This window comes from Chiloscyllium punctatum, chromosome 19 (assembly GCF_047496795.1).
Source record: "Chiloscyllium punctatum isolate Juve2018m chromosome 19, sChiPun1.3, whole genome shotgun sequence".
Lineage (NCBI taxonomy): Eukaryota > Metazoa > Chordata > Chondrichthyes > Orectolobiformes > Hemiscylliidae > Chiloscyllium > Chiloscyllium punctatum.
The window spans coordinates 74,070,260-74,096,730 of NC_092757.1; the positions used below are offsets into that span (position 1 = coordinate 74,070,260).

The 26,471-nt window shown below is 41.1% G+C and overlaps 1 protein-coding gene across 1 annotated transcript in view; it reads right to left on the minus strand.

Moving 5' to 3' along the window:
* The window catches only part of acaca (acetyl-CoA carboxylase alpha), a 271,808-nt gene that overhangs the window by 218,308 nt on the left and 27,029 nt on the right, over positions 1-26,471 (minus strand). The window contains exons 4-15 of the mRNA XM_072589677.1: positions 25,617-25,755; positions 23,884-23,993; positions 20,842-20,923; positions 19,457-19,555; positions 16,986-17,092; positions 9,902-10,012; positions 8,295-8,504; positions 5,508-5,678; positions 5,195-5,356; positions 4,194-4,357; positions 2,143-2,293; positions 624-727 (exon numbers count right to left, since the gene is read on the minus strand). Coding sequence (XP_072445778.1) covers positions 624-727; positions 2,143-2,293; positions 4,194-4,357; positions 5,195-5,356; positions 5,508-5,678; positions 8,295-8,504; positions 9,902-10,012; positions 16,986-17,092; positions 19,457-19,555; positions 20,842-20,923; positions 23,884-23,993; positions 25,617-25,755 — 1,610 coding nt within the window. The remainder of the gene's footprint in view (positions 1-623; positions 728-2,142; positions 2,294-4,193; positions 4,358-5,194; positions 5,357-5,507; positions 5,679-8,294; positions 8,505-9,901; positions 10,013-16,985; positions 17,093-19,456; positions 19,556-20,841; positions 20,924-23,883; positions 23,994-25,616; positions 25,756-26,471) is intronic.

Consider the following 26,471-nt stretch of genomic DNA (forward strand, 5'->3'; position numbering starts at 1 on the left):
TATAATCTCGGTTTCCCTCAGAATCCATGATGTGAGTATTTCTAGAATTTCAGTTACAGCACAGCTTTGTGAGAACTGAAATATAAATTAATTTGCCATTTTGCTTTCACCTTCTAATCTGTAGTCCTTTATAGTTATTCCTTTTACTTCCCTAACGTTTGGTGGTGGAAAAAAGCCTAGGGGTGGTCACTGAAGACATGATCACTCTTGGCTATGGAGTTCTCTGGTCAAGCAGTTTGCTGATTCACAGTCTGGACTAACAGCAAGTGTAGAAGCTGGTTGTGGTATTGGAGGGCTACCGATATCTGTGAAATACATCCCAGTAGTAAATAGTGCTAGAAGGTGCAAGTTATGACAATCCTTAGAACAGAACATTTTTAGGCATCTTTCCAAAAGCTGCAAGACACAACTATTATGATGTTTCTCATCACAATTATTTGGATTCTTGTGTAAATAACAGGAGCCATAGCTCATAAGAGTAGGAATAAGCGTCAGCACTGAGGTGACTTAGTAACAATGGACAATTGTGAGATGTCAATCTTATACACATCATAAAATTCCAAAATATAGCTGTTAAAGATGTTTGGATAAAACTTTAAAAGTTCAAGGCCGACACAACTTACCTTTCCAGTGAGTGAAGGAAATTAGAGACACTGTTTCTGAAGGATTTATCTGCAACATGCAGAGCTCCACACACAATTCCCAACATAGTATCTGGCCTCTCAGCCTAAAGGAAGCAAAATTACACTTCAGAAACTACAGAAGCAGATTACTAAAAAAAAAGCTGTCCAATCCAAATTAGAACCATTAAATTATTATCACTTTAAGGTGATGTATCTGTGAATAAACAGGTCAAATCTGCTTCCTGGTGTGTAAGTGAACCATTGAGGCCAGTAACTTGGATCTCCCATCTGCTCAATTGAGCTGAGTTAGTTGCCTCCAACTAAACAGGATAATACTGTCAGCCTCAGTACTTCAGGTTAACGGTAAACTTCATTTAAGGGTCTTTGCTGCTCAGGGACTCCAGTCAGAAAGCGCATGTGTTTGGTCAGTGGTTGGGGATCAAGATCAAACTTGGCAGTGAAGATTGATTTTTGTGCAGAGTACTGAAAGCCAACTGGCCACAGCCTGGGTCACACAACTGCAATTAGTATGTTTGCAAACTTTTGGAAGTAGTAATGACTAAAAATTACAGAACACTGGATTGTTTACCTGCTGATGGATAACAATTTCACTGCTGCAGTATCTATGACTTTGTACTAAGCAAAGTTGATTTCTCAATGATGTCAACACAGTCATCAAAATCTAATTGTCCTAAATGTGCAGTTAAGAGGAAGGGAAGCTTCACTTAATGTAATTTAAAACAATACAGATAAGACCATAAGATGCAGGAGCAGTAGGCCAGAGTATGCTCCACCATTCATTGACTTCATAGCTGATCTGATGATCTGCCACTCTACTTGCCTGCTTTTTCTCCATAATCCTGGATTTCCTTCCTAATTAAAAATCTGTTCATCTCAGCTTTGAATACAGCCCTCTTCAGTAATAATTTCACAGACTCACAAACCTCAAAAAGAATATCCCTCATTTCCGCTTTAAATAGCGCTCATTAACATTGTTTGCTGGCACTGTATTACCCACTTACTCATCAGTTGGCTACCGGTAACCATGAACTTGCACAGGACGGGATAGAGCAGAATGACAAAATGAGAATCAAAGTGCTAGAGCTTTTTCATCTCAACCAGTTGGGTCTCAGGGCAAAATAAAAACGTAGAGGAGACTGGAAATAGATCCCAGGCACTTGTGACAGCTCTTCCCAATGGCTCATTTAATTTAACAATAAACAGGGCCTACCTCATTAAATGAGGTACACATCTGGCCTCTATCAGAAACTTCCCACGATGTTCCATTTTTGACATCAAATCCTAATGTTTGTGGTGAACTATTTCCACAATGAAACAAAAGAGTAACAGTTGACATACCACCACACCTTCCCGCCCCCCCCCATTTACTTTCATGCAATGAAAAAAATCAGGCAAGTTAAAACAGCGACTAAATAATTGCAACCCGGTCCTCCATTACCCATTTGTGCGCTTAAGTTGAAAAATTGTACAGGTCTTCCCATTTGCCAAGTTGCAATACCTGGACTTTCTCTGCAATGAGCCGATCTAGCCAGCCAGTATCAATGCTGTTCTGTTGGAAGCTTTCTGTTTCCAATAATCTGATGAGGTATTCCACAGTTGTTCTGAAATCACCACGAATGGACAGTTCCTTCAGTGCCACCACCATGTTCCTATGGTGTGAGAAGTAACAAATCATGAAAAGTTCCCACTCGAGAAGAAAACAGCACCATGTGCCAAAATAAAGCTTTGGTTGTTATCCAGTTTGATAGTAGTTCCAAATCCAGAAAGAAGAGAAGAGAATGTAACATCACTGTTCAGCTTGAACAATTGAAGTTCAATTCAGACAGGCACAGAAAATATTTTGGGACAAAATAAAAACTAATGGTCATTTTTCACGAGCCCCAGACATCAAGCATTGATGGATTAGCGAAGCATGGGAAATGAACGCTGAGGTTCAGTATTCAGCTACATATATTTTTTACACATACAGTAACTGATGCCAAGCAAAATTAAGAGTTGGTGCTGGCAGTAAATCTCTTCATGCAGAGGGTGAAAATTGTCTTGACTATTCTGCCAGGTAAGAGAGATTCAGGTGCAGATATTCCAAATCCTATGATGTTAGCCTGGGAGGCAATGGACTAACCACTTCCTCTCAGTTTGTCAACTGGATAAACTCAGATGTCACAGCCATGGTTTCAATTACAATCCAGGAGTTTTGGCTCCAAACCTTTGCTGTACCTTGGAAATATTGCACTGTCTGAGATTTCATCAGTTACTCAAATGTTAAACCTATAAGACATACACCTGAGTGAAAAAAAGTGATCCTGAAGCAAAAAGGCTGGTAAATATCCTGCCCAGCACTGGTCCCTCAACTAATATCAAACATATTTTCTTAATATAGATCCCAGGTTTTGATTATAGAAATTTTCTGTAAACAAAATCATTGAATCACAGAATCCTTACAGTGCAGATAGAGGTCATTCAGCCCATTGAGTGTGCACCAATCCTCCAATTAGCATCCTACCCAGACCGATTCACTCACCCTCTCCCCATAAGTTAGCATTTACCAATGGCTAATCAACCTAGCCTGTGTATTCCTGGACACTACAGGACAATTTAGCATGATCAATCCATCTAACTTGCACATCTTTGGACTGTGGGAAGAAAAAGGAGCATCCAGAGGAAGCCACAAACACGGGGAGATCATGCAAACTCCACACACATTCACCCAAGTCTGGAATTGAATTCAGGTCCTCAGCACTGACAGGCAGCATTGCTCACCACTGTGCCACCGTGCTGCCAACTCATTCTGCCATTCTGCAGAATAACAGAAACTTCAAAACAGAAGTGTTGCATGTGAAGCAACCTTGACAACATGCACACATATTAAGGTTAAATCCAAACACTATTTCCCTACTGTCTTTGTTGGTCTTTCTGATGTTTACGCCAAAAATAAAATGAGACCCAAAACTAATCACGTGAAGTGGTGAATCATTGGAACACAGAACACTGTGAAAGCTCAATTGATTATGTTCAAGAGAAAGATCAATTGATTTTTCTACATTAACAATATCAAAGGATATGGGGATAGTGCAGTAAAATGGTGTTGAGTTGGATAGTCAACCAGTACAAGGTCAATCGAACGAGTGGTCTACTCCTGCTCCTCTTTCCTATGTTCCCAAGTTAAGCAATGGAGCAATAGACTTTGAAAGCAAGAGCAGTTTTTGTTCCCATTATGCTTGGTTCCTAAATTGTACATCTCCCAAATGGGAGGTCCTGGGAAGAGCGATTGTGTGCAGAGAAATGAGGGGGGGGCAAAAGAAAATCAGAAATAGTAAGTAGTTGAATGATGAGCGCCATTTACTCCTCATTGTCAATCAATCAATCAGGTTAAGAAACAGATAAGCCACCCACCTACTAAGGGAAAATCCAAATTGCCAAAGAGTGGAAATTATGAAGAAAAAGGCAAACTTCTTAAAAGATTGAACAAGATTTGAGCAATGGCAACTCTTTCTCAATATAGAAAATGTATAAGGTTTCAATGAAAGAATGGGCAGGCAAAGTACTAACGAGATGGCTTCTTCTCTGTTTTCGCCCCACGAGAAGCAATGTCCAAATTGAGAGTCTGCAAACTCATGGAGGCCTCCTGCTGCCGCCACACTGAAGTAACCCCAGACGTTCTTACTGCTGCGGAAATTCAACTCCTGCACAGTGCCGGAACTTGGCTTGAAACCCTGTCAGACAGAATAAAAGAACATCTGAAACTGTGAGTATCAAAACTCTCAATTACCACATCTGATCCAAGTAGTTGTTACCACAGATTTGTTACTTCTCACTCAAGTTGATTCAGTAGATTTTGAAGTCATTTGTATTCTTTGAACATGTGTAGGCCTGATTTTAATAACAGGCACTCTTGATTTGAGGTTGTGAAAGGTATACTAGAATTCACCAAAATATTATATAGTGTCTCAAAACAGAGTGTTCAATGATCTGCACAGTAACAAATAGAAGATGGACATTTGTACACTACTGTCTATCTTAGCCTGATTTTAAAAAAGGGAAACGTTACAGAACAGAGGGAACATGGTTCCATTTTGAGCCTGGTTACAGCACTGAAGTGGAAAAAGCAAGCTAAAGACACAATGTAATATTGACCAGCTGTCATAATGGTCTACAACCCAAATGACTGACTGCCTGGTGTGATAGCAATTACAGTGCTAGTCTGTTATATAAGCACACACCAGCCAAATTAAATTACTTCAAGCCAACCAGGAGTTTCAAATCTCAGCCAGATCAGTGTTACAGCACCTCTCCAGAGGAATGGAAGAAAGGGCAGAACTGTAACAGGCTGCAAATTTTATCCTGGCACATTTTAATACATAATCTACATTTGTCAGGTGAACAATAAATGATGTGCAATATTGAAAAATTCTGTAAATGTATATAGTTCTAACATTTTTTTGTGCAACGTAGACACTTTGTGGGAAGCCATGAAAAAAGCTGAAGTTAAATAACAGAATTGGTAATTTTGTTCATAATAAAAAATTCAAAGATTAAATATTTAATTTGACCTCATCTGGATTCTCACTGGTGATACGAGCAGCTATCACATGACCACGTGGACAAGGGGTGTTTGCTGAATTCTCAAAATCAATCGGTGAATCCCCCCATGGGGCAACTCCATACAGCATCCGAATATCCTTGATTCTGTGCAAAGGAATTCCCATTGCAATCTGAGGAAAAGTGCAAGAGCAGGAAAATATGTATCAGTCAAGCAAATTTAGCAGTTTGTTTGAGAAACTCAAGGATAGAGATAAAAATAATGTATAATAACAATAGTGTGTAAGAGAATTCCTAAAGTAATCTAACTAATACACAACTCACCTGCAACTGTGCAGAAGGCAAGTTTACATCTGCCACCATTTCAGTACAGGGATGTTCCACTTGAAGCCTCGGGTTTAGTTCCAGAAAGTAAAAACTTCCATCTTGACTGTACAGATATTCCACTGTGCCTGCACTTGCATAGCCCACCATTTTTGCTAGCTTCACTGCACACTGGAAAATAAATTTCAGCAATTAGTCGGTGAACAGTAAGGAGAAAAGTGATTTCCCAGTAAGTGAGAATGCACACAGGGAGTTGGTTTAAACTAACTTCATACTACATGAAAAATCTGCGATGAGATTTATTCCCCTAGCTAATAGCCCAAGATCTATAGTGCATGATAATACATTGAAAGGAGAGAGTGGGCATGGTGGCTCAGTGGTTAGCACTGCTGTCCTACTGCACCAGGACCTCTGGTTCAATTCCAGCCTCGGACCGATGTCTGCATGGAGTTTGCATATTCTCCCTGTGTCTGCTGGGTTTCCAAAGACGTGCATGTTAGGTGAGTTGGCCGTGCTAAATTGCCCATAGTGTGCAGGGTGGGTGCATTAGTCAGGGATAAGTATTAGGTAGGGGAATGGGTCCGAGTGATTACTCTTCAGAGGGTTGGTGCGGACATGTTGGGCTGAAGGGCCTGTTTCCACACCGTAGTAATTCTAATGAATTAAACTTGAGTTTATACAAATATATTGATTATAATAGAGAGGGAACAACAAAACAGAAGTAACATGAGTCTCTCAGGTTCGAGCCCAGATAACATACTAGTTAAAATGGACAATGTTTATTTGTAATACACAAGCATCAGTGATGTCAACGATGCAATGCTTAAACTTCCTTTTTACGAACCCCATGATTATTCTTTCAGGAGAAACCAAAACAGCAAAACTAGCACCAAATGTGAACAATCTGGATTCGATTATTAGATTACATTGTCTCTTCACTTTATGCCCTTCAACTTAATATTGTAAAGTTGTCATCTGAAACATGCTTACTAATTCGTCAAATATGGTATGAATAAATTAAACTTTTTCCTTCATTTTGATACCATACGCACATATACCATGTGAACTTAAGGGAAGTACTTCCTGATTTTTAATGAAGTGATTTAAAGGCAAGCATAATACTGATAAAGTACTGACAGAAGCAGATGGTTACCTAATCCTAATTTTATTTCCCACAAGCCAGTATTGGCAGCAATACTGGGTGCAAGTCCCATTCCAGAGATTTCAACATAAAGTCCAGACTGACACTGAAGCGCAGCACTGAGGAATTACTGCATTGTTCGACAGTCCACGTTTCAGATGGGATCTTAAACCAAGACCCTGTCTACCCTCTCAGGTGGATCATTAAAGTTTCCATTGCATTGTTTAGAAAAAATTCTTACTTCACAGCAGTGATTTCAATCAAATATACTTGATTAATTGTAAATCAAGGGACATACAAAAATCATGGAAGTAGCTACACAAATGCAAACCTTTCTTTGATTTACTCTGCAACATTTCTCCCCATCTCACAGTATTAGAAATAACAGAATTCATTGCATGTAAAAACCCTACACTGAAAGCATTTCGAAGGGAAGTCACACCTGCAGTGATCATTTTAAATAATTCAATGAACTTAACAAATTACAGATCACCAATTTAAACATCTTTTTTGAAAAAACCAGTTGATATTAAGGGGACTCTTCAAGTATTTCTATTAAGAACAGTAAATACTTTTTGGAGTACGTATTTGCAAGGCATTAGACATAAAAAACAGGAGAAGTGGGCCAACTGACCCTTTAAACCTGCTCCATCATTCATTATGATCACGTCTGATCATCCAAATCAATAGCCTCTTGCTGCTTTTCCCTCATATCCTTTACCCAATCAGCCCCAAGCATTATATCCAACGACTTCTTTAAATCATACAATATTTTCCATGGTTGCAAATTCCACAGGCTCACTCTCTGGGTGAACAGACTTCTATCGTTATCTTCGATTGTGACCCCTGAAATATCCTATCTAGTCATGTTAGAATTGTATAGATTTCTATGTGATCCCCCTCATTCTTCTGAACTCCAGTGAACACAATTCTAATTGATTAAACTTGCCTCGAACACATCCTGCTGTCTCAAGAATCAATGTCCACATGGATATACACCTCAAAACAGCAAGTTTAGAAGTGGGTACTACATTAATCTTATATTCAGCCAGAATGGCACAACACTTTGAACACCATACAGGGCAAACCAGCAGCTTTTCTCAACATTACACCCACCAGCGCCATCCAGTGTAGAGATTGTTGTAGTTTGCAGGATTAGCAGAAGAGCACCCCGGCTGGATGAAACTGCTGGGCACAAATAGATACTTGACGTTTGCCTGTTCCATGGGCCTGCAAACTCAACTATCCATCTGTATGGGTTCTCCTTATCCTAAGCACTGCTACAATTAGACCCAAGCAGGGAGCCAAGTAAGCAAGCCAAAGGTTTCTGTTCTCATTTCACATCACTTGCCTGATCTCGACTCCACCAGCAGGTTTCATACATCCATGTTGAGGCCTGTCTGCCTCAACTCCCTCAATGAACTAGCCTCTATTATTACTATGCTGGGACCGCATCTCAGGATACTGCCACCCTAGCCCATCATTTACAAGTGCAAGGCTCTTTGAAAACATTAACATCCAAGGAAATCCAGGGACCACATATTTAAAACTACTTCAGTTAATACAACTCTGTTGCTTATCCCTTTTGAAAGATAATTTATTCAAATAGGTTTCTCAGTGGTACAAGCAAGATCTCCTGTACTCACCTTCTCCATGTTGTCAAACACTGAGGAGGTAGCAATTGTCGCAGGAGCTTCCTCAATAATCTTTTGGTGTCGACGTTGAACTGAGCAATCACGGCCAAATAGGGAAATTGCATTGCCATAGTGATCAGCAAGAATTTGGACTTCAAGATGGCGTGCATGTTTAGCAAGCCTCATTACAAAAATTGGAGAACCAGGGACCTCTGTTTGTACCTGAAAGAAAGAGAAAAATGCCAATTTCTTCTCCTGAAAACATTACACCAAATGGACAGGAACTGGAATCACTGGATGAATCTGTTTTTCTAATTAAATGGAAAATTGGGGTGGTCCTTTTCATTTCAAGCTAAACCTTCAGGCAAACTGTACAAGAAGTGCATCCAAAGGGATGAATGCAATGATAGATTTGCATCTACAATCATGCAAAATACCAAGAATGAAACATGTCTGAAGTCCCAACAACAATCTTGGAGAAAAGAAAAATAACTGTCTTGGATAGTGGTGGAAGAGTGGAAAAAGAATGGGAGTTTTACCAAAATAAAATTATTGAAGGGAGGTGACATGTCGGAGTGTGGAGGATTGTCGCTGGTTCAGTTGTGCTCAGGCACATTTTTGATACTTGTGCACAGCTATGGAGATGTGGGAAAGATTCAGACCTGAGTAAGCCTCAGGTTCCTTTAGGTAACTGGATTAGATTTGGTATTATAAGACTGGTTTATAAATTGTTCTTCTATTCTTGGCCAAATTGGTGTATTGCACAGGATATTGTTCAACAGAACAATAAATACTGTAGGGAGGAAAGGGTAATTAATCAGTTTCGATGGGAGGATTAACATGATGGGCCTACCTCATCTACAAACATTTTTGTGCAGCTGAACAATAATACGCGGATTTACTCTCAAGGAAGTAACTTTTCATTAATGTGCAGCTTCAAATTATTTTAGTGAAATTAAATGAAAAAAATCGACTGCACAAAATAAACAGTTTGATGTACACACAAAGAATTATGCTGTTTCCATGTTCAAACAGACCTGATCAAATTTATTGTTCAAGAACAAAACCAACATGCATCAAAAGCAATCTCAAGATACTTTCCAAATTTTCATTGAAATTAGTTCATCCTGCTGGCCAACCCACAAAGACAAACCACCTGAAGACAAACAGGCTCAACTGCTTCTCGCCATGTGTTAATTAATGTACATTATTTCCAATGCATTGTTTTTGGAGCAGTTAAAAAATGGCAATCACGATCAGGTTACAACTGTGCACAAAAGACCACTATTTGAGCGAATTGATAACTATACGAGAACAAGATAAATCTCAAAACACCCAAGAGAATCAAACTTCTATAACTAGTTAAACAGAAGAATTTACACTATTATAGATCAACTTTCTCTATTACATAGAAAAGAATCCAGTGTAAACTTTAAGGAGACTCATTTGTTGCCATTTTCTGGTATCTATGTTTTCACTAGCATCACAGAAATTATAGCATTATAAGCTTGCACTGCATCAGCATTTTCCAAAACTACATTTAACAGAAGCCAGGACACATGAAATTCATGGCATTATTCAAGAGGCAGCAGAATTCATCTTTTCTGTGTATCACCCACCTGCCTGAAAAGGTTCGGAAAATCCTCAGCTGCATTCACTTTTCTTATCCCTTTGCCACCTCCTCCTTCAGAAGCCTTGATCATCACTGGGTAGCCAATATCCTCTGCAGCCTGGCAATGCAATAAAACAGAAAAGGTCTGAAGATAAAATTCTACAAAACATACCCATATAGAACTATCAAACGTTTTGCAGAACTCAAGGCTTAGTGAAATAATTGTTCGTTTAACTAGGAAGAGGTGTGGTAAGACCATAAGATATACGAACAGAATTAGGCCATTCACCTATCAAGTCTGCTCTTTGAATTATGGCTGATTTGCTTCTCAATACCATTTTCCTGCCTTCTCCGCGTAACCCTTGCCCACTTACCAATCAAGAATCTATCATCTCCATCTTAAATGCACTCTATGACTTGGCCTCTACAGCCCTCTGTAGCAAAAAGTTCCACAGATTCACCACACCTCTGGCTGAATCTCGTCTTTTCAGTACTAAAATGTCATCCCTTCACTCTGCAGCTGTGCTCTCAGGTCCTAGTCTCTCCTACAAGCAGAAACATTTTACAGAATCAGACCCTTGGGCCCAACTAGTCCACACTGATCAAGTTCCAAAACTAAACTAGTCCCACTTGCCTGCATTTTGCCAATATCCCTCCAAACCTTTCCTACTCATGTACTTATCCAAATGGCTTTTAAACTTTTTAAACTTGTACTTGCATCCACCACTTCCTCTGGCAGTTCACTCCACACATGAACCACCCTCTGTTAAAAAACCTGCCCCTCACGCCCCTTTTAAAAACAAACAAACAAAGTGTCCTCTCACCTTAAAAATATGCCGCCTAGTTTTAAAATCCTCCACCCTAGGGAAAAGACCGTTGCTATTCACCTTATCGATGCTCGTCCTTAAAACTCCTATGTCCCAGTGAAAAGTCCCAGCTTATTTTTTATAACTCCATTTCCAGCAAAATCCAAGTAAATCTTTTCTGAACCCTCTCCAATTTAATGATATCCTTCCAATGGCAAGGCGACCAGAACTGTACACAGTACTCCAGAAGAGGCCTCAATGTCCTCTATAACCTCAACCCGATGTCACAACTGGTTGTCAGTTTGTTTGCTGAGCTGGTAGATTTGTTCTTAGATATTTTGTCACCATGCTAGGTAACATCATTAGACAGCCTCCGTTGAAACACTGGTATTCTGTCCCACTTGCTATTTATGTGTCTTGGTGTGTTGTGGTGGGTGATATCACTTCTGGTTCTTTTTCTGAGAGATTGTTAAAAGGGGTCCAAATCGATAGGTTTGTTAATGGAGTTCTGGTTTAAATGCCAGGCCTCTACAAATTCCTGTGCGTGTCTTTGTTTAATCTGTCCCAGGATTGATACATTGTCCCAGTCAAACTGGTGTCCCTCTTCGTCTGTGTTTATGGATACTAATGATAGTTGGTCAAGTCTTGTGGTGGCTATTTGGTGCCCATGATGTCCCAACTCCTAAACACAAAGTTAGGAGCAATGAAGGCAAGTGTGCTAAACAACTTCTTAACCACCCTGCCTACTTGTGACACAAATTTTAAAGAATTATGTACCTGATCCCCTAGGTCTCTCTGTTCTACAACACAATCCAGGGCTCTACCATTAATTGTACCAGTCCCATCCTTGTTTATTTCATCAAAATGCAATACCTCACATTTATCCAAATTAAATTCTATGTCCACTCTATCCAGGCCTCTTGGTATTCTGTTAGCTTCGATCAGATCCACTCCCACCATCCTTGTGAACTCAGAGTTACACAACCAGAGTCCTCAATCGCTCCTCAGTTAACAAGCCTGTCATACCCCTGGGATTATTCTTGCAAACCTTCTCTGGAGCCCTCCAATACCAGCATATTCTTTGTTGGATACAGGGGTCAAATTGGCTCACAATATTACAAATGCATTCTGCCCACATCCTTATACAGCCTCAGCAGTACATTTCTACTCTTATATTCTAGCCCTCTTGAAATGAATGCTAACATTGTATTTACTTTCCTCATTGCCAATTGAACTTGCATGTTAAGAGAATCCTGAAGTAGGATTCCCAAGTCCTTTTGTGCTTTAGATTTCCAAAGCCTTTCCCCAGTTAGAAAGCAGTCTACACTATTAAATACACAATTCTTCCTAACAAAGTGTATAAACTGTACACTTTCCCACATTGTATTCCACCTGTCACTTATTTGTCCACTCTCTGAGCCTGTCCAAGTCCTTATGCGGCCTCCCCACTTCCTCAACACCACCTGTCCCTCCACGTAGCTTTGTGTCATCTGCAAATTTTGCAACAATTCCTTAAGGATCTTTGTCCTGATCATTAATGTATAGCATGTATAGCTGTGGTCCCAACACAGACCCCTGCAGTCACAGGCCACCTTTCTGAAAAAGACCCCTTTATCCCCACTCTCTGCTTTCTGTCAGACAGCCAATCCTTTAACCATGCCAGTTTCTTGCCCCGAACACCATAAGTTCTTATCTTATTTAACAGCCTCCTGCAGAAATCCAAATAGATCATGTCTGCTGGCTCTCCCTTGTCTAACTTGCTTGTTACCTCCTTGTAGACTTGACTCACCTTGATGAATTAGTGCCGACTTTTACCATGCACTTCCAAGTACTCCACAAACACATCCTTAATAATGGACTCTCAAAATCTTACCAACAACTGAGGTCAGCGTATAATTTCCTGACTTTTTCTTCCCTCCCTTCCTAAACAGGAGTGGTAAGTTAACAATTTTACAGACTTTTGGAACCCTCCCTGACTCCAGTGACTGCAGAAAGATCACCACCAACGCCTCTACAACCTCCTCAGCTATACCCTTCAGAACTCTTGGGTGTAGTCCAGCTGGGTCTGGATGTTTTATGCAGCTTCCCCAGGACCTTTTCCTTAGTGATAGCCACTAAACTCTCTCCCGCCACCGACTGTTGAAGTTCTAGTTTGCTGCTACTGTCTTCCACTGTAATAGCTATTGCAATATATGTCGCCATTTCTTCCTCAATCCTACTTCTCCACCCTCATTTTCCAGTCCACCAATGTCCACTTTTTCCTCTATCTTACTTTTACAAATTTAAAAATCTCTTGCAATCTTATATTACTAACTAGCTTACTCTCTTATTTCACCTTCTCCTTGCTTATTGCTTTTTTTAGTTACCCTCTGCTGGTTTTCAAAGGCTTCACAGTCCCCTGAATTCCCACTAATCTTCACAACAATGTCTTTACAACCTCCTCAGATATATCCTTCAGAACTCTTGGGCGTAGTCCATCTGGTCTCGATGATTTATCCAGCTTCCCAAGACCTTTTCCTTTGTGATAACCATTAAACTCTCCTCCACCCCCTGATTAAGGTCTTTTGCTTTTATGTTGTCCCTGACATCCCTCGCCAGCCATGGCTGCCTTGTCCTCCCCATTGCACATTTCTTCTTCCTTGGAATGAATTTCTGTAGTCCCTTGAAACTCCAGCCATTACTGCTCCACAGTCTTCCCTGTTAGGCTCCCCTTACAATCAATTCTGGCCAGCTCCTCCCTCTCTGTAGTTACCTTTGTTCAGTTGTAATACCGTTACCCTCTAATTCAATCTTCCCTTTTTCAAACTACAGGGGGGCTTTATCACATTATGGTCACTGCCCCTTCAGGTTCCTTCATTTTAAGCTCCTTAATCAAGTCTACCTCATCACATGTTACTAAATCCTGAATTACCTGTTTCTTAGTGGGATCTACCATAACCTGCTACAAAAAGATCTCAGACAAATTCCATAAATTCTTTTTCTTGAAATTTGCTACCAACCCGATTTTCCCAGTCCACCAGCGTATTGTAATGATTTTCTTATGTGCATCTGTCTCCTGACTTATTTTCTGTCCCACATTCCTTTGCAGTTCCTCAACACTACCTACACAGATTATATGCCTTCCAATTCTATCACTTTTTGATATTGATTTGATTTCATTTCTTACTAAAAGGCAACCGCCCCTCTGCCTTTCCTTTCAACAGGATATGTATCCTTCTATATTTAGTTCCTAGGGAAAAACAATGACTGCAGATGCTGGAAATCAGATTCTAGATTAGAGTGGTGCTGGAAAAGCACAGCAGTTCAGGCAGCATCCGAGGAGCAGGAAAATCGACATTTCGGGCAAAAGCCCTTCATCAGGAATAGAGGCAGAGTGCCTGCAGGGCGGAGAGATAAATGAGAGGAGGGTGGGGGTGGGGAGAAAATAGCATAGTACAATAGGTGATTGGGGGTGGGGATGGAGGTGATAGGTCAGGGAGGAGGGTGGAATGGATAGATGGAAAGGAAGATAAGCAGGTAGGACAAGTCATGGGGACAGTGCTGAGCTGGAAGTTTGGAATTGGGGTGAGGTAGGGGAAGGGGAAATGAGGAAACTGGTGAAATCCACATTGGTGCCCTGGGGTTGAAATGTTCCGAGGCGGAATATGAGGCATTCTTTTTCCAGCCGTTGGGTGGTGAGGGAGCAGTGGTGAAGGAAGCCCAGGACCTCCATGTCCTCGGCTGAGTGGGAGTGGGAGTTGAAATGTTGGGCCACAGGGCGGTGTGGTTGATTGGTGCGGGTATCCCAGAGATGTTCCCTAAAGCGCTCTGCTAGGAGGCGTCCAGTCTCCCCAATGTAGAGGAGACTGCATCTGGAGCGACGGATACAATAAATGACATTTGTGGATGTGCAGGTGAAACTATGATGGATGTGGAAGGCTCCTTTAGGGCCTTGAATGGAGGTGAGGGAAGAGATGTGAGCGCAGGTTTTGCGATTCCTGCGGTGGCAGGGGAAGGTGCCAGGACAAGAGGGTGGGTTGCTGGGGGGCGTGGACCTGACCAGGTAGTCATGGAGGGAATGGTCTTTGCGGAAGACAGAAAGGGGTGGGGAGGGAAATATATCCCTGGCGGTGGGGTCCGTTTGGAGGTGGCAGAAACGTCGTCAGATGATTTGGTTTATGCGAAGGTTGGTAGGGTGGAAGGTGAGCACCAGGGGCGTTCTGTCCTTGTTACGGTTGGAGGGGTGGGGTCTGAGGGCAGAGGGGCGGGATGTAGTCGAGATGCGTTGGAGGGCATCTTTAACCACGTGGGAAGGGAAATTGCGGTCTCTAGAGGAGGCCATCTGGTGTGTTCTGTGGTGGAACTGGTCCTCCTGGGAGCAGATCCGGCAAAGGCGGAGGAATTGGAAATACAGGATGGCATTTTTGCAGGAGGTGGGGTGGGAAGAGGTGCAACCCAGGGAGCTGTGGGAGTCGGTGGGTTTGTAAAAAATATGTCGGTGTCAAGTCAGTCGTCATTAATGGAGATGGAGAGGTCCAGGAAGAGGAGGGAGGTGTCAGAGATGGTCCAGGTAAATTTAAGGTCAGGGTGGAATGTGTTAGTGAAGTTGATGAATTGCTCAACCTCCTCGCGGGAGCACGAGGTGGCACCAATGCAGTCATCAATGTAGCGGAGGAAGAGGTGGGGAGTGGTGCCTGTGTAACTATGGAAGATCGACTGTTCTACGTAGCCAATAAAGAGACAGGCATAGCTGGGGCCCATACGGGTGCCAATGGCTACCCCTTTGGTCTGGAGGAAGTGAGAGGATTCGAAGGAGAAATTGTTAAGAGTGAGGACCAGTTCAGCCAAACGAAAGAAAGTGTCAGTGGAAGGGTACTGTTGGGGACGTCGGGAGAGGAAGAAACGGAGGGCTTGGAGGCCCTGGTCATGGCGGAAGGAGGTTTAGAGGGATTGGATGTCCATGGTGAAAATGAGGCATTGGGGGCCAGGAAACAGAAGTCTTGGAGGAGGCGGAGAACCCAGTCCTGATCCCCTTACAGCCATATCTCTGATACTCACCATTTCAAATTGTACAAGCTCATTTACCTTGTTTTCTAAACCACGTGAATTTAAGTATAACATACTTAGTCCAGTGTTGACTGCCCTCTTCTCATAGTTGGCCCCTTATCTGCTGTGCTTGAAGTTAGATATTCTGATCCTTTCCATACTCTCTGTTACACTACTTGTTCTAGAAACTTTAACAGCCTCTGCTGAACCCTCCCCACCTTTATGTTTGCCATACTTTTCCATTCAACTGAACCCACCATTTAGTTTAAAGCCCTATTCACAGTACGAGTTATGCGATTCACCAAGACTCTGGTCCCAGCATGGACTCTGGTGGAGCCCATCCCTTCTGAACAATTCCCTCTAATCCCCAGTACTGGTACCAATGTCCCATGAATTCAAACCCATTTCTCCCACACCAATCTGAGCCACACATTTACCTCTTTCGTCATGATGAACCTGTGCCAATTTGCTCATGGCTCAGTTAGTAACTACTTTTTTTATTATGCTTTGTAATTTAGTCCAGAGATGCTCATATTCTCCTACCATAATCTCTTTTCTCTTTCTATCCACATCATTGATACCTTCGTGGAACAAGGCAATCGGATCTTTCCCCTCCCATTCCAGGTTCCTCTGCAGCCCAGATATCCTAAACCCAGGCACCAGGCAAGGCAACACAGACTTTGGGATCCTCAACTCTGGTGAAAAATTCTGTGTCTATTCCAGTGACTGAATTGTGCCCAAATAAAACTACATTTATCTTTTCTCCCCAAGTACCACAGTGCTATGGTCAGTATGCTCATTCTCTCTATAGCTCCCACTCTCATCCACACAGGGAATACGCATTTCAAATCTCACTGCTGGAGCTGTGAAATTTCTGCTGCTCTAATGACATGAAAGCAGGGTAGAAACCAGTGAACAATTTAGTTATGAAACCAACCTTTACAACCAACCTTCTGACAGTATCAAGGACTGAGTTTATTGTTGCCACCAATTCTCACCAGTGGTCTCAGGTGGGAAATAAAAGATTTTACAGAAATTATGCTGTTTGAGTAACTGTTTTGTTCACAAAATGCTGTGCTGTTTACCTTGTAACAGCAATTGCATTTCAACAATGTTTCACGCGTTGGAAATTGCTGTGGCACACTCCCTAAGCATGATATAGAATTACCTGACATTCTTGGCTGCTTCTGTGTGACCCTTTGCACCAGCCTCGTTATTTTTTGGAACGTGGATGAACAATTAAGGGTCTGTTCCTCTTACCTTCATACCACTCTCCACATCTGCAATACAACCTTTTTCATACAGCTCAGAAGGAACGCTCACGATTAGTTTCAGTGGTTCCGTTTCAGTCCACTCAATGGTCAGCCCTAAGACAAGAAGTTTAAAGCAAATTATGCTTTCATACAGCAAAGAAATAATCTGGATCTGGTAATGGGTTGACAGGATGGTGAAGAGTGTGGGGAATACAACAGAAATAAATAATCTTCTAATTCAAGCTCACATTAACAACTTTCATTTTGCATGACGTATTTTTTCCTAATATGACAGTACAGTGAAGTCACATGTTGGGCTAATAGGTGAAAGCAAAAGTATGACGGACTACGCCGAGAGGGAATGCCCAACCGGCAATATGCACACCCCTTCTGGTAGTTAGCCATTAGGAACAGCCTGATCCCTTCAACTCATCAAAAATGTCTAGCCTATTGAGCTGAGGGAACCCAGGATGAAGAAGAAAATAAGGGATGCTGCAGTTGGAGATAGAAGGCAACCGATCAATTCAAAACTTAAGTGGATTCAATGGTAGACCAGCAGATTTTACATACATTCCGACTTCAGAGTAAAGAAGTCGTTTCTAAGAGGTTTGTCCCGAATAGTACTGTATTAAAATTTCCTTTTCCCAATAACTCACTCATTTATCAAAATATTTTTTTCTAAAAGTCAGTTCTTTATTCAGACCAGTCTATCAACTAAAAAATATGCAGACTTAGAAATATATTCAGTGAGCTACCATAGCAATATTTCCCACTTAACAACTAATTTTATTCAATAACCACATATGAATTAGAGTCTACTCATTTCTGACCAAATGAGAGAGTGTTTATAGATATTATACACTGACAGATGAGATGGTGGGACAACAGATATATTTGTTCGTTTCCACTCCACCAATTGCTGTGCTTTTGTTTACTTTTTTTAAAGATTTCTGATGCTAGCACTGTACAAATAAAAAAAAGATGCAGCATTGTTTCAAAGGATCTATTTGTTAATGTTCTTTATCAGAGTAACTTAATATCAAGAAGTGAATGTTGCTTCAAACTTGACTCCCAGCAACCTTGCATGACTACAACAACAGAAGTTCATTAAAGCAACACTAGTGCACTTTGTTACACCTCACTAGGGTAGCATCCGGAAAATCAAGTCCCTCTATTGCCAGAGTCAAAGAGTTAAAGATTTTACAAAAGTACGCAAAATTATCTACTTTATCTGCCTTTGAAACTCAGGATGGTAGAAAGCAAGGGCCAGATTTTTGTACTTAACAAGGATTACTATTTATTACAAATAAATAGACCCTAACTACAAGTAAACAATTATGAACCATTGACATATAGCTCTACTAGTTAAAACTCTAACCCTCATGCAAACAGACACAAAACAAAAAGGGTATTTAAGAGAGTAGAGAAAGACTGGGAAGTCAGCTCAAATGTTCACAGGGTTCACTGAGATGATCTTTTTGGCTTGCCAGGACCAGCTGCACCGTGATCTTCCTTCTCAAGATACTTTTACTTGTAGGAGGGACAGGTTCACAAAGTTTCTGATTAAATGGTTAAAAACCACAACTTACAGCAACTCGCGAGGGAAAATAAACTCACTCTCGAGGCATGAAATGTTTTTTTTTCTTGCAGAGAGGACAATGCTTTCCTTTCTAAAGGTCCGATGACTTCTGACTAGACACTTGCAGACATATGATATTCAATTACCTGGGAACTTATCATATTGCTGTTGGCAGGGAGAAGGCCTACCACATTGGTTTGTGGCACAGTGACCAGTTGTCAATCAGCTACCTGTTGCCAATTGAACTTCTCTTCACACTCAGCCCTGGCTCCAGCTCACCTGTAGTAAAACACCCCTGCTACTTGAACAAACAGCAGTGGAAACAATTCTTACAGTGTGCCAGTAACCTGCTTTTAAAAATTGCAGTAATACTTTGCATAATCCTTGACTTTTAACACAATTCCTTTCCCATTTCAGTCCACAAACAAAAACACAGAACAATAAGTTATAGCCTTTACAATTTAAAAAAGGCATTTGCACTTTATGTTTTACTTCAAGTCAATACAATTTTCACTCCCTTTTCTCATAAAGGGATTCATATTACGAGGGGAGAAATGCCTCTGTGCCCATACCCATCAGGTACCTCAACAAAGTTAGGGCAAATAACATGATAGATCACTTCAGTACGGAGAACATTACTCCGCTGCAAAGAGGAGGGATCCCACACACACACTACTTTGCCTGGAAACATTGAGGTTAATCTAGACATCTAACTGCTACTCATCTACCAAAAGATAATTCCTAAATTGAGCCTGCTGCCTCTAGTCATAAAACAGTTTGACAATCAAAAACCTGTTGTAAGTGGACTTACCACACATCCTGCTTTACCCCATCTTCCAGTAATAAGAAAGTCTCCCCATCTAATTGTCCAAGTTAAAACCATGAGATCATAGACTTACCACTGCCACTCCAAGGGAGTGTGGGGATTCCTGCAGTCTGCGCAACTATAGAAGAGGCAATTTTATCACCCAGTGCCCACATAGCTAGACTTGGAGGACCTAAAGAGAATAAAAAATACTTTGAATAAAAAATCTCAGTTCAACATGTACAGCACCAGAAGAAAATGTAATGATATCTCTAAACAGCAATGGTACTCAAATGAAAGCTTCATAGTGGCGAACGATATTAGAGCCTAATGATAGAGCAAGTCCTCAAAAATCAAACCAAAACAATATGCTTCCAAAGCAAACTATTTTAGATTCTGTACGAAGTACAATAGGGGCCAAGGATAATGCAGAGAATACCATACTGTATTAAAGCAAGGAGCATTTTATACCCAACATGGTTATCTAGTTTTGGAGCAACTGGCAATGAAAATGGATCATACTAAGATGGTGACAGCTACAGAAAACACTTAGTTACAATTCATTAATTGTTATGAAGTACTAAGACAGGGGATTGGCTCAGTTAGTTTGACAGCTGGTTTGTACTGCAGAGTAAGTTCAACAGCATGGCTTCAATTCCCACGCCAGCTGAGGTTACCATGAGGTTCTTCTTCTAAACCTCTCCCCTTGCCTGAGGCATGGTGACCCTTAGGTTAAACAACTACTGGTCTCTTCACTCTAATTAGCGAGTAGCCCTATGGTCTGGTAAGACTATGGCAACTTTACCTTTTTACTAAGACATCAATGGCGTGCTGCTGTTGACAGAGACACGAATGACACAACACCCCTGCCCCACAGACAAGGGGAATTAAAACATACCAGGAAATTTGGTCAACATGGGCAAATTAAAAACAAAGACAAAAAACAAATTGCAGCAGTTTTTCAATACTGCACTGGAGTACCAAGCGTTACTTTTGTGCTCAAACTCTGGAATGGAACACAAACCCCAAACCTGGTAATTCATAGGGGAGACTGAAATCAACTGAACCACAGTTGACTGTTATAATGCTTTTGCCTCCAAATCAGAAATTTGCTTTCTCATGCCCCACTCTAGGACTTTAGCATGGAACATAGGTTGCTCCACTGTTGGGAGGGACCATTTTGCACATTAAATATTAATTCAAATGCATGTTTGAAAGGACAGTTAAAGACACTAAAAGAACAAAGTTTTGTTGACCTGCTAACTTTCAGCCCTTAATAAAACAAGTTAACCAGCCATTTTACAATAATGAGATCCTTCTGTGCAATTAGCAGTCAGATTTACCTGCAAATAAAATTAGCTGTAAAGCACTTGCAACACCTTGATTACATAAAAGAAGCAGTACAAGTGGAAGTACCTTCTTTCTCTAAATTCCCCGTAACTGATGATTTAAGCAGAATCTGGCAAAGTTATCTCTTACCCATGAAAGCAATGCCATGTTTATGGAGAAGTTCCGGTAGTTTGGGGTTTTCAGATGCATGGCCCCAGCCTGCCCATACTGCCTGGAAATGGAAAAGATATCACAAATCTGCATACATTCTTTACACATCATCACTGTGTAAACAAAATTTAGTCAAGGTAGCAAGAAAGTAACAAACAGCTGCTGGAATAAACCACTGGCCTTAGAATGACAGACCCACACACACAGATTTGAAAACAATATACAATAGGTGCAGGAGTAGGCCATTCTGCCCTTCGAGCCTGCACCACCATTCAATATGATCATGGCTGGTCATCCTTAATCAGTATCCTGCTCCTGCCTTATCTCCATAACCCTCGATTCCACTATCCTTGAGACCTCATTCCTGAAGAAGGGTTCATGCCCGAAACATAGATTCTCCTGCTCCTTGGATGCTGCCTGACCTGCTGCACTTTTGCAGCAACACATTTTCAGCTCTATCCAACTCTTTCTTAAATGAATCCAGAGACTGGGCCTCCACTGCCCTCTGGGGCAGAGCATTCCACACAGCCACCACTCTCTTGGTGAAGATGTTTCTCCTCATCTCTGTCCTAAATGGTCTACCCTGTATTTTTATGCTGTGTCCTATGGTTCGGCACTCACCCATCAGCGGAAACATGTTTCCTGCTGCCAGAGTGTCCAATCCTTTCATAATCTTATATGTCTCAATCAGATCCCCTCTCAGTCTTCTAAACTCAAGGGTATATAAGCCCAGTCACTCCAGTCTTTCAGCGTAAAGTAGTCCCACCATTCCAGGAATTGACCACGTGAACCTACGCTGCACTCCCTCAATAGCCAGAATGGCTTTCCTCAAATTTGGAGACCAGAACTACACACAATACTCCAGGTGTGGTCTTACCAGGGCCCTGTACAGCCGCAGAAGAACCTCTTTGCTTCTATACTCAATCCCTCTTGCTATTAGCCTTCTTCACTACATGCTGTACCTGCATGCTTACCTTCATTGACTGGTGTACAAGAACACCCAGATCTCTTTGTACTGCCCCTTTACCTAAATTGATTCCATTGAGGTAGTAATCTGCCTTCCTGTTCTTGCCACCAAAGTGGATAACCATACATTTATCCACATTAAACTGCATCTGCCATGCATCTGACCACTCACATAACCTGTCCAGGTCACCCTGTAATCTCCTAACATTTCACTCTGCCACCCAGCTTTGTATCATCAGCAAATTTGTTAATGTTACTACTAATACCATCTTCTATATCATTAACATATATTGTAAAAAGCTGCAGTCCCAGCACGGATCCCTGCGGTACCCCACTGGTCACTGCCTGCCATTCCGAAATGGAGCCGTTTATCACTACTGTTTCCTGTCAGCCAACCAACTTTCAATCCAAGTTAGTACTTTGTCCCCAATACCATGCGCCCTAATTTTGCTCACTAACCTCCTATGTGGGATTTATCAAAAGCTTTCTGAAAGTCCAGGTACACTACACCTACTGGATCTCCCTCGTCCATCTTCAGAGTTACATCCTCAAAAAATTCCAGAAGATTAGTCAAGCATGATTTCCCCTTCATAAATCCATGCTGACTCTGACCTATCCTGTTATTACTATCCAGATGTGTCGTAATTTCATCCTTTCTAATAGACTCCAGCATCTTTCCCACTACTGAGGTCAGACTAACTGGTCTATAATTTCCTGCTTTCTCTCTCCAACCTTTCTTAAAAAGTGGAACAACATTAGCCACCCTCCAATCTGTAGGAACTAATCCTGAATCTATCGAACTCTGGAAAATAATCACCAACGCATCCACGATTTCTCGAGCCACCTCCTTCAGTACCCCGGGATGTAGACCATCAGGCCCCAGGGACTTATCAACCTTCAGACCTAACAGTCTCTCCAACACCATTTCCTGCCTAATATTAATTCCCTTCAGTTCAGGTCCTTCAGCCACTGTTACCTCAGGGAGATTGCTTGTGTCTTCCCTAGTGAACACAGATCTGAAGTACCAATTCAATTCTTCTGCTATTTCTTTGTTCCCCGTAATATATTCCCCTGCTTCTGTCTTCAAGGGTCCAATTTTAGTCTTAACCATTTTTTTGCCTTTCACAGACCTAAAAAAGCTTTTACTATCCTCCTTTATATTTTTGGCCAGTTTACCTTCATACCTCATTTTTTCTCTGCGTATTTCCTTCTTAGTAAGCCTCTGTTGTTCTTTAAAAGCTTCCCAGTCCTCCGTTTTCCCATTTATCTTTGCTATGTTATACTTCTCTTTTAACTTTATATGTTTCTTAACTTTCCTCATCAGCCACGGCCACCCATGCCTCCTCCTAGGATCTTTCTTCCTTTTTGGAATGAACTGATCCTGCAACTTCTGCATTATACACAGAAATATCTGCCATTGTTCCTCCACTGTCATCCCTGCTAAGGTATTGCACCATTGAACTTTGGCCAGCTCCTCCCTCATAGCTCCATAGTTCCCTTTATTCAACTGAAATATTGTCACTTCTGATTGTACCCTCTCTCTCTCAAATTGCAGATTGAAGCTTATTGTATTATGGTCACTACGTCCCAATGGCTCGTTCACTTCGAGGTCCCTGATCAATTCTGGTTCGTTGCACAATACCAGATCCAGAATTGTCTTCTCTCTGGTAGGCTCCAGCACCAGCTAATGGCCAGCCTTATTAACTACAAGTTCGCCATTATTTAGTGGGATCACTAATGTGATGGACCCATCATCTCAGAAGCATTTAGAAGAACTTGCACAGAGTGCTTACTTGGCCTTACCCACCTAATTCTCCAGTTTAAGGACAAAGTGAGGGGGTGAGAATGGATGGAAAGAATTAGAATTATAAATGCATTGAAAACTATTCTAAAAGAAACATCTCTCAGTTGATTATATTATCAAAGGCACAGCCTGAGGATTTAAGAGTTTGAACCATTTTAAAAAGGAAATATATTTGCACTATAGAAAATTACAAAGTCTTTATTTAAAATTACAGTAAACAGGCCAGTTAGTAGTTGCTTTTCTAGCAATACCTGGACTGGAATGCGCTTTGCAATGTCTAGTATCAGCTCAACATTTGCATAGTTGTTGTTATTTGGTCCTCCAGGTACAGGAACATAGTGATCTGCCATTTTAATATACTCTGCAAAACAAAAGCAACATAGTATTTCAGAACACTTGTGGACACTGGTAATAATCTTCAAGGAACATACAAAGATCAGAGGTGCACAGTTACTACCTGAATTCACCATAACATGCTATAGCTGCTAAAAAAAAAAAGAGCTTTGGATCAGGAAAATGACTGGGAGATAGATAATGTGAACAATCAAGTTTAACACAAATGCTCAATGAACTGGATGACCACTCCTCTCTCCCCACCCAGTCTGCAATTAAGCTCTCTTACTCCGACTCCTGCCAGTACATAATTCTGTATGCACCATTCCCCTAGCAGTTTTCCAACTAGTTATTCTTTGCATAAGAGCCAAGGCAGTGAAGCTTACAAACTTCTACGCGGACATTTCTTCAACAGAGGTTAATTGAATAGCAGCCAGGAGCAGAATCACTGGCTGATATGTAGATAATGCGAGATGATGAAAATAAAATGGAAGGAGGCATGTGTGGAACATGTGCTGTATATTCTAAATAATGTGTTTTCTTTCTTCTCTGTAATTTCCAGCAACTATTTTACCTAGGACATTGGTAAAATCAGCACATACCAGGAATTAAACTTGGAATGTGTCTCATCTATCTGGATCAACACATTTAACTACTAATATACTCAAAAACATGTCACTGCTTGATCTTGATCTTGATCTTACAAACAAACAGCAACTACAAAAGTAGCACACATGAAACAGTGACTCGAGCTTTGGACTAAAAGGCTTTACTGTACCCTAAACCGGAGGTTGCAGGCCCCAACATCCAAATATATCCTTTGTTACAGCTGCTGAAGATACTCTTGCTTTTGTCATAACCGCTATTCTTTTTGATAATTTGTGACAAATCTTTACAGTCCAAAGTAGACAAAGCCTTGCAAGATAAATAATTATTGAGCAAAAGTAACTGCTTAGACTCTTCCAATGCTCTCCTGCCTAGCTTCACATCTTCCATAAAGCTAACCTTATGCAAAGTTCTGCTGAGAGTACCTGAACCTGCATTAAGCTCTGCTTGCCTACCATCCTTGTCTTTGTTTCCTGACCTACATTGGCTCCAGGTGGAGCAACAACTCCATTTTAAAATTATTATCCAGGTTTTCAAATTTTTCCTGGATCTATTTCCATCTTTGTCAACTCCTCCAACTGTCCAATCCTTAGAGACAATTTTGCTTCGCCATTTCTGATTCTCTGCACTCCACAAACAGAGGCCATGCCTTTTTCTGTAAGACCAAAGACGTAGGAGCGGAAGTAGACCACTTAGCTCATGGAGTTTGCTCCTCCATTCAAAGAGATCATGGCTGATCTGATAATCCTCAACTCCATCTTTTCAGCTTTTTCCCAATAACCCTCAAATTCTTTACAGATTAAGAGTAGCTCTATCACAGCAATGAACAGTTTTAATGGCCCAGCCCTCACAGCTCTCTATGGTAAAGAATTCCACAGATACACAACTCTGAGAAGAAATTTCTTCTCATCCAACTATTCAGGCATTAGAGTCTAGAATTCCTTTCTAAAAACCCTCTCCTCCTTTAAGACAGTTGTTATAACACTTCACAGAAACAACGTTAAAGATATCGTAGAAATTCATGTTGTTGCTGTTGATAACAGACCTGCATTAGCTTTCAAGTCTTCCGGAGTTACCATAACGACAAATCGTATCGCACGCTCATTCCTAAACATTTCATAAGACCAGCGCCGTATAGACCTCATGCACTTCACTGCTGCAATCCCATTATTGCCAATCAGTACCTTTTGGATAAAGGGCAGCAGGTTATTTGGTTAAAATATGAACTAAATGAATACTACAAAAGATATAAAACTGCAGGTTAAATTATCATCTACAATAATTCTGAATGTTTGAGATTTTATTGTGAATAACTATTTTTCCCTGGGAATGGAAGAAATAACTTTTACATGGTATGTGAAAAAGAATGGATTTGATGGGTCAAATAGACTTTTGCATTCCACAAAACCTTGGTCATTGTAAGGGCATCATCCAAACATTTTTATTTCACCATATCTAAAATACTCATCCTTAAAATACTGCTTGTTCAAAATGAACATTCATTCTTTCCCACTGAACTATTTAACATAATGGATTGAGTTTTTTGAAGAAGCAACAAAGAAGATTGATGAGGGCAAAGCAGTAGATGTGATCTATATGGACTTCAGTAAGGCGTTTGACAAGGTTCCCCATGGGAGACTGATTAGCAAGGTTAGATCTCATGGAATACAGGGAGAACTAGCCATTTGGATGCAGAACTGGCTCAAAGGTAGAAGACAGAGGGTGGTGGTAGAGGGTTGTTTTTCAGACTGGAGGCATGTGAGCAGTGGAGTGCCACAAGGATCGGTGCTGGGCTACACAAATGATTTGGATGCGAGCATAAGAGGTACAGTTAGTAAATTTGCAGATGACACCAAAATTGGAGGTGTAGTGGACAGCGAAGAGGGTTACCTTAGATTAC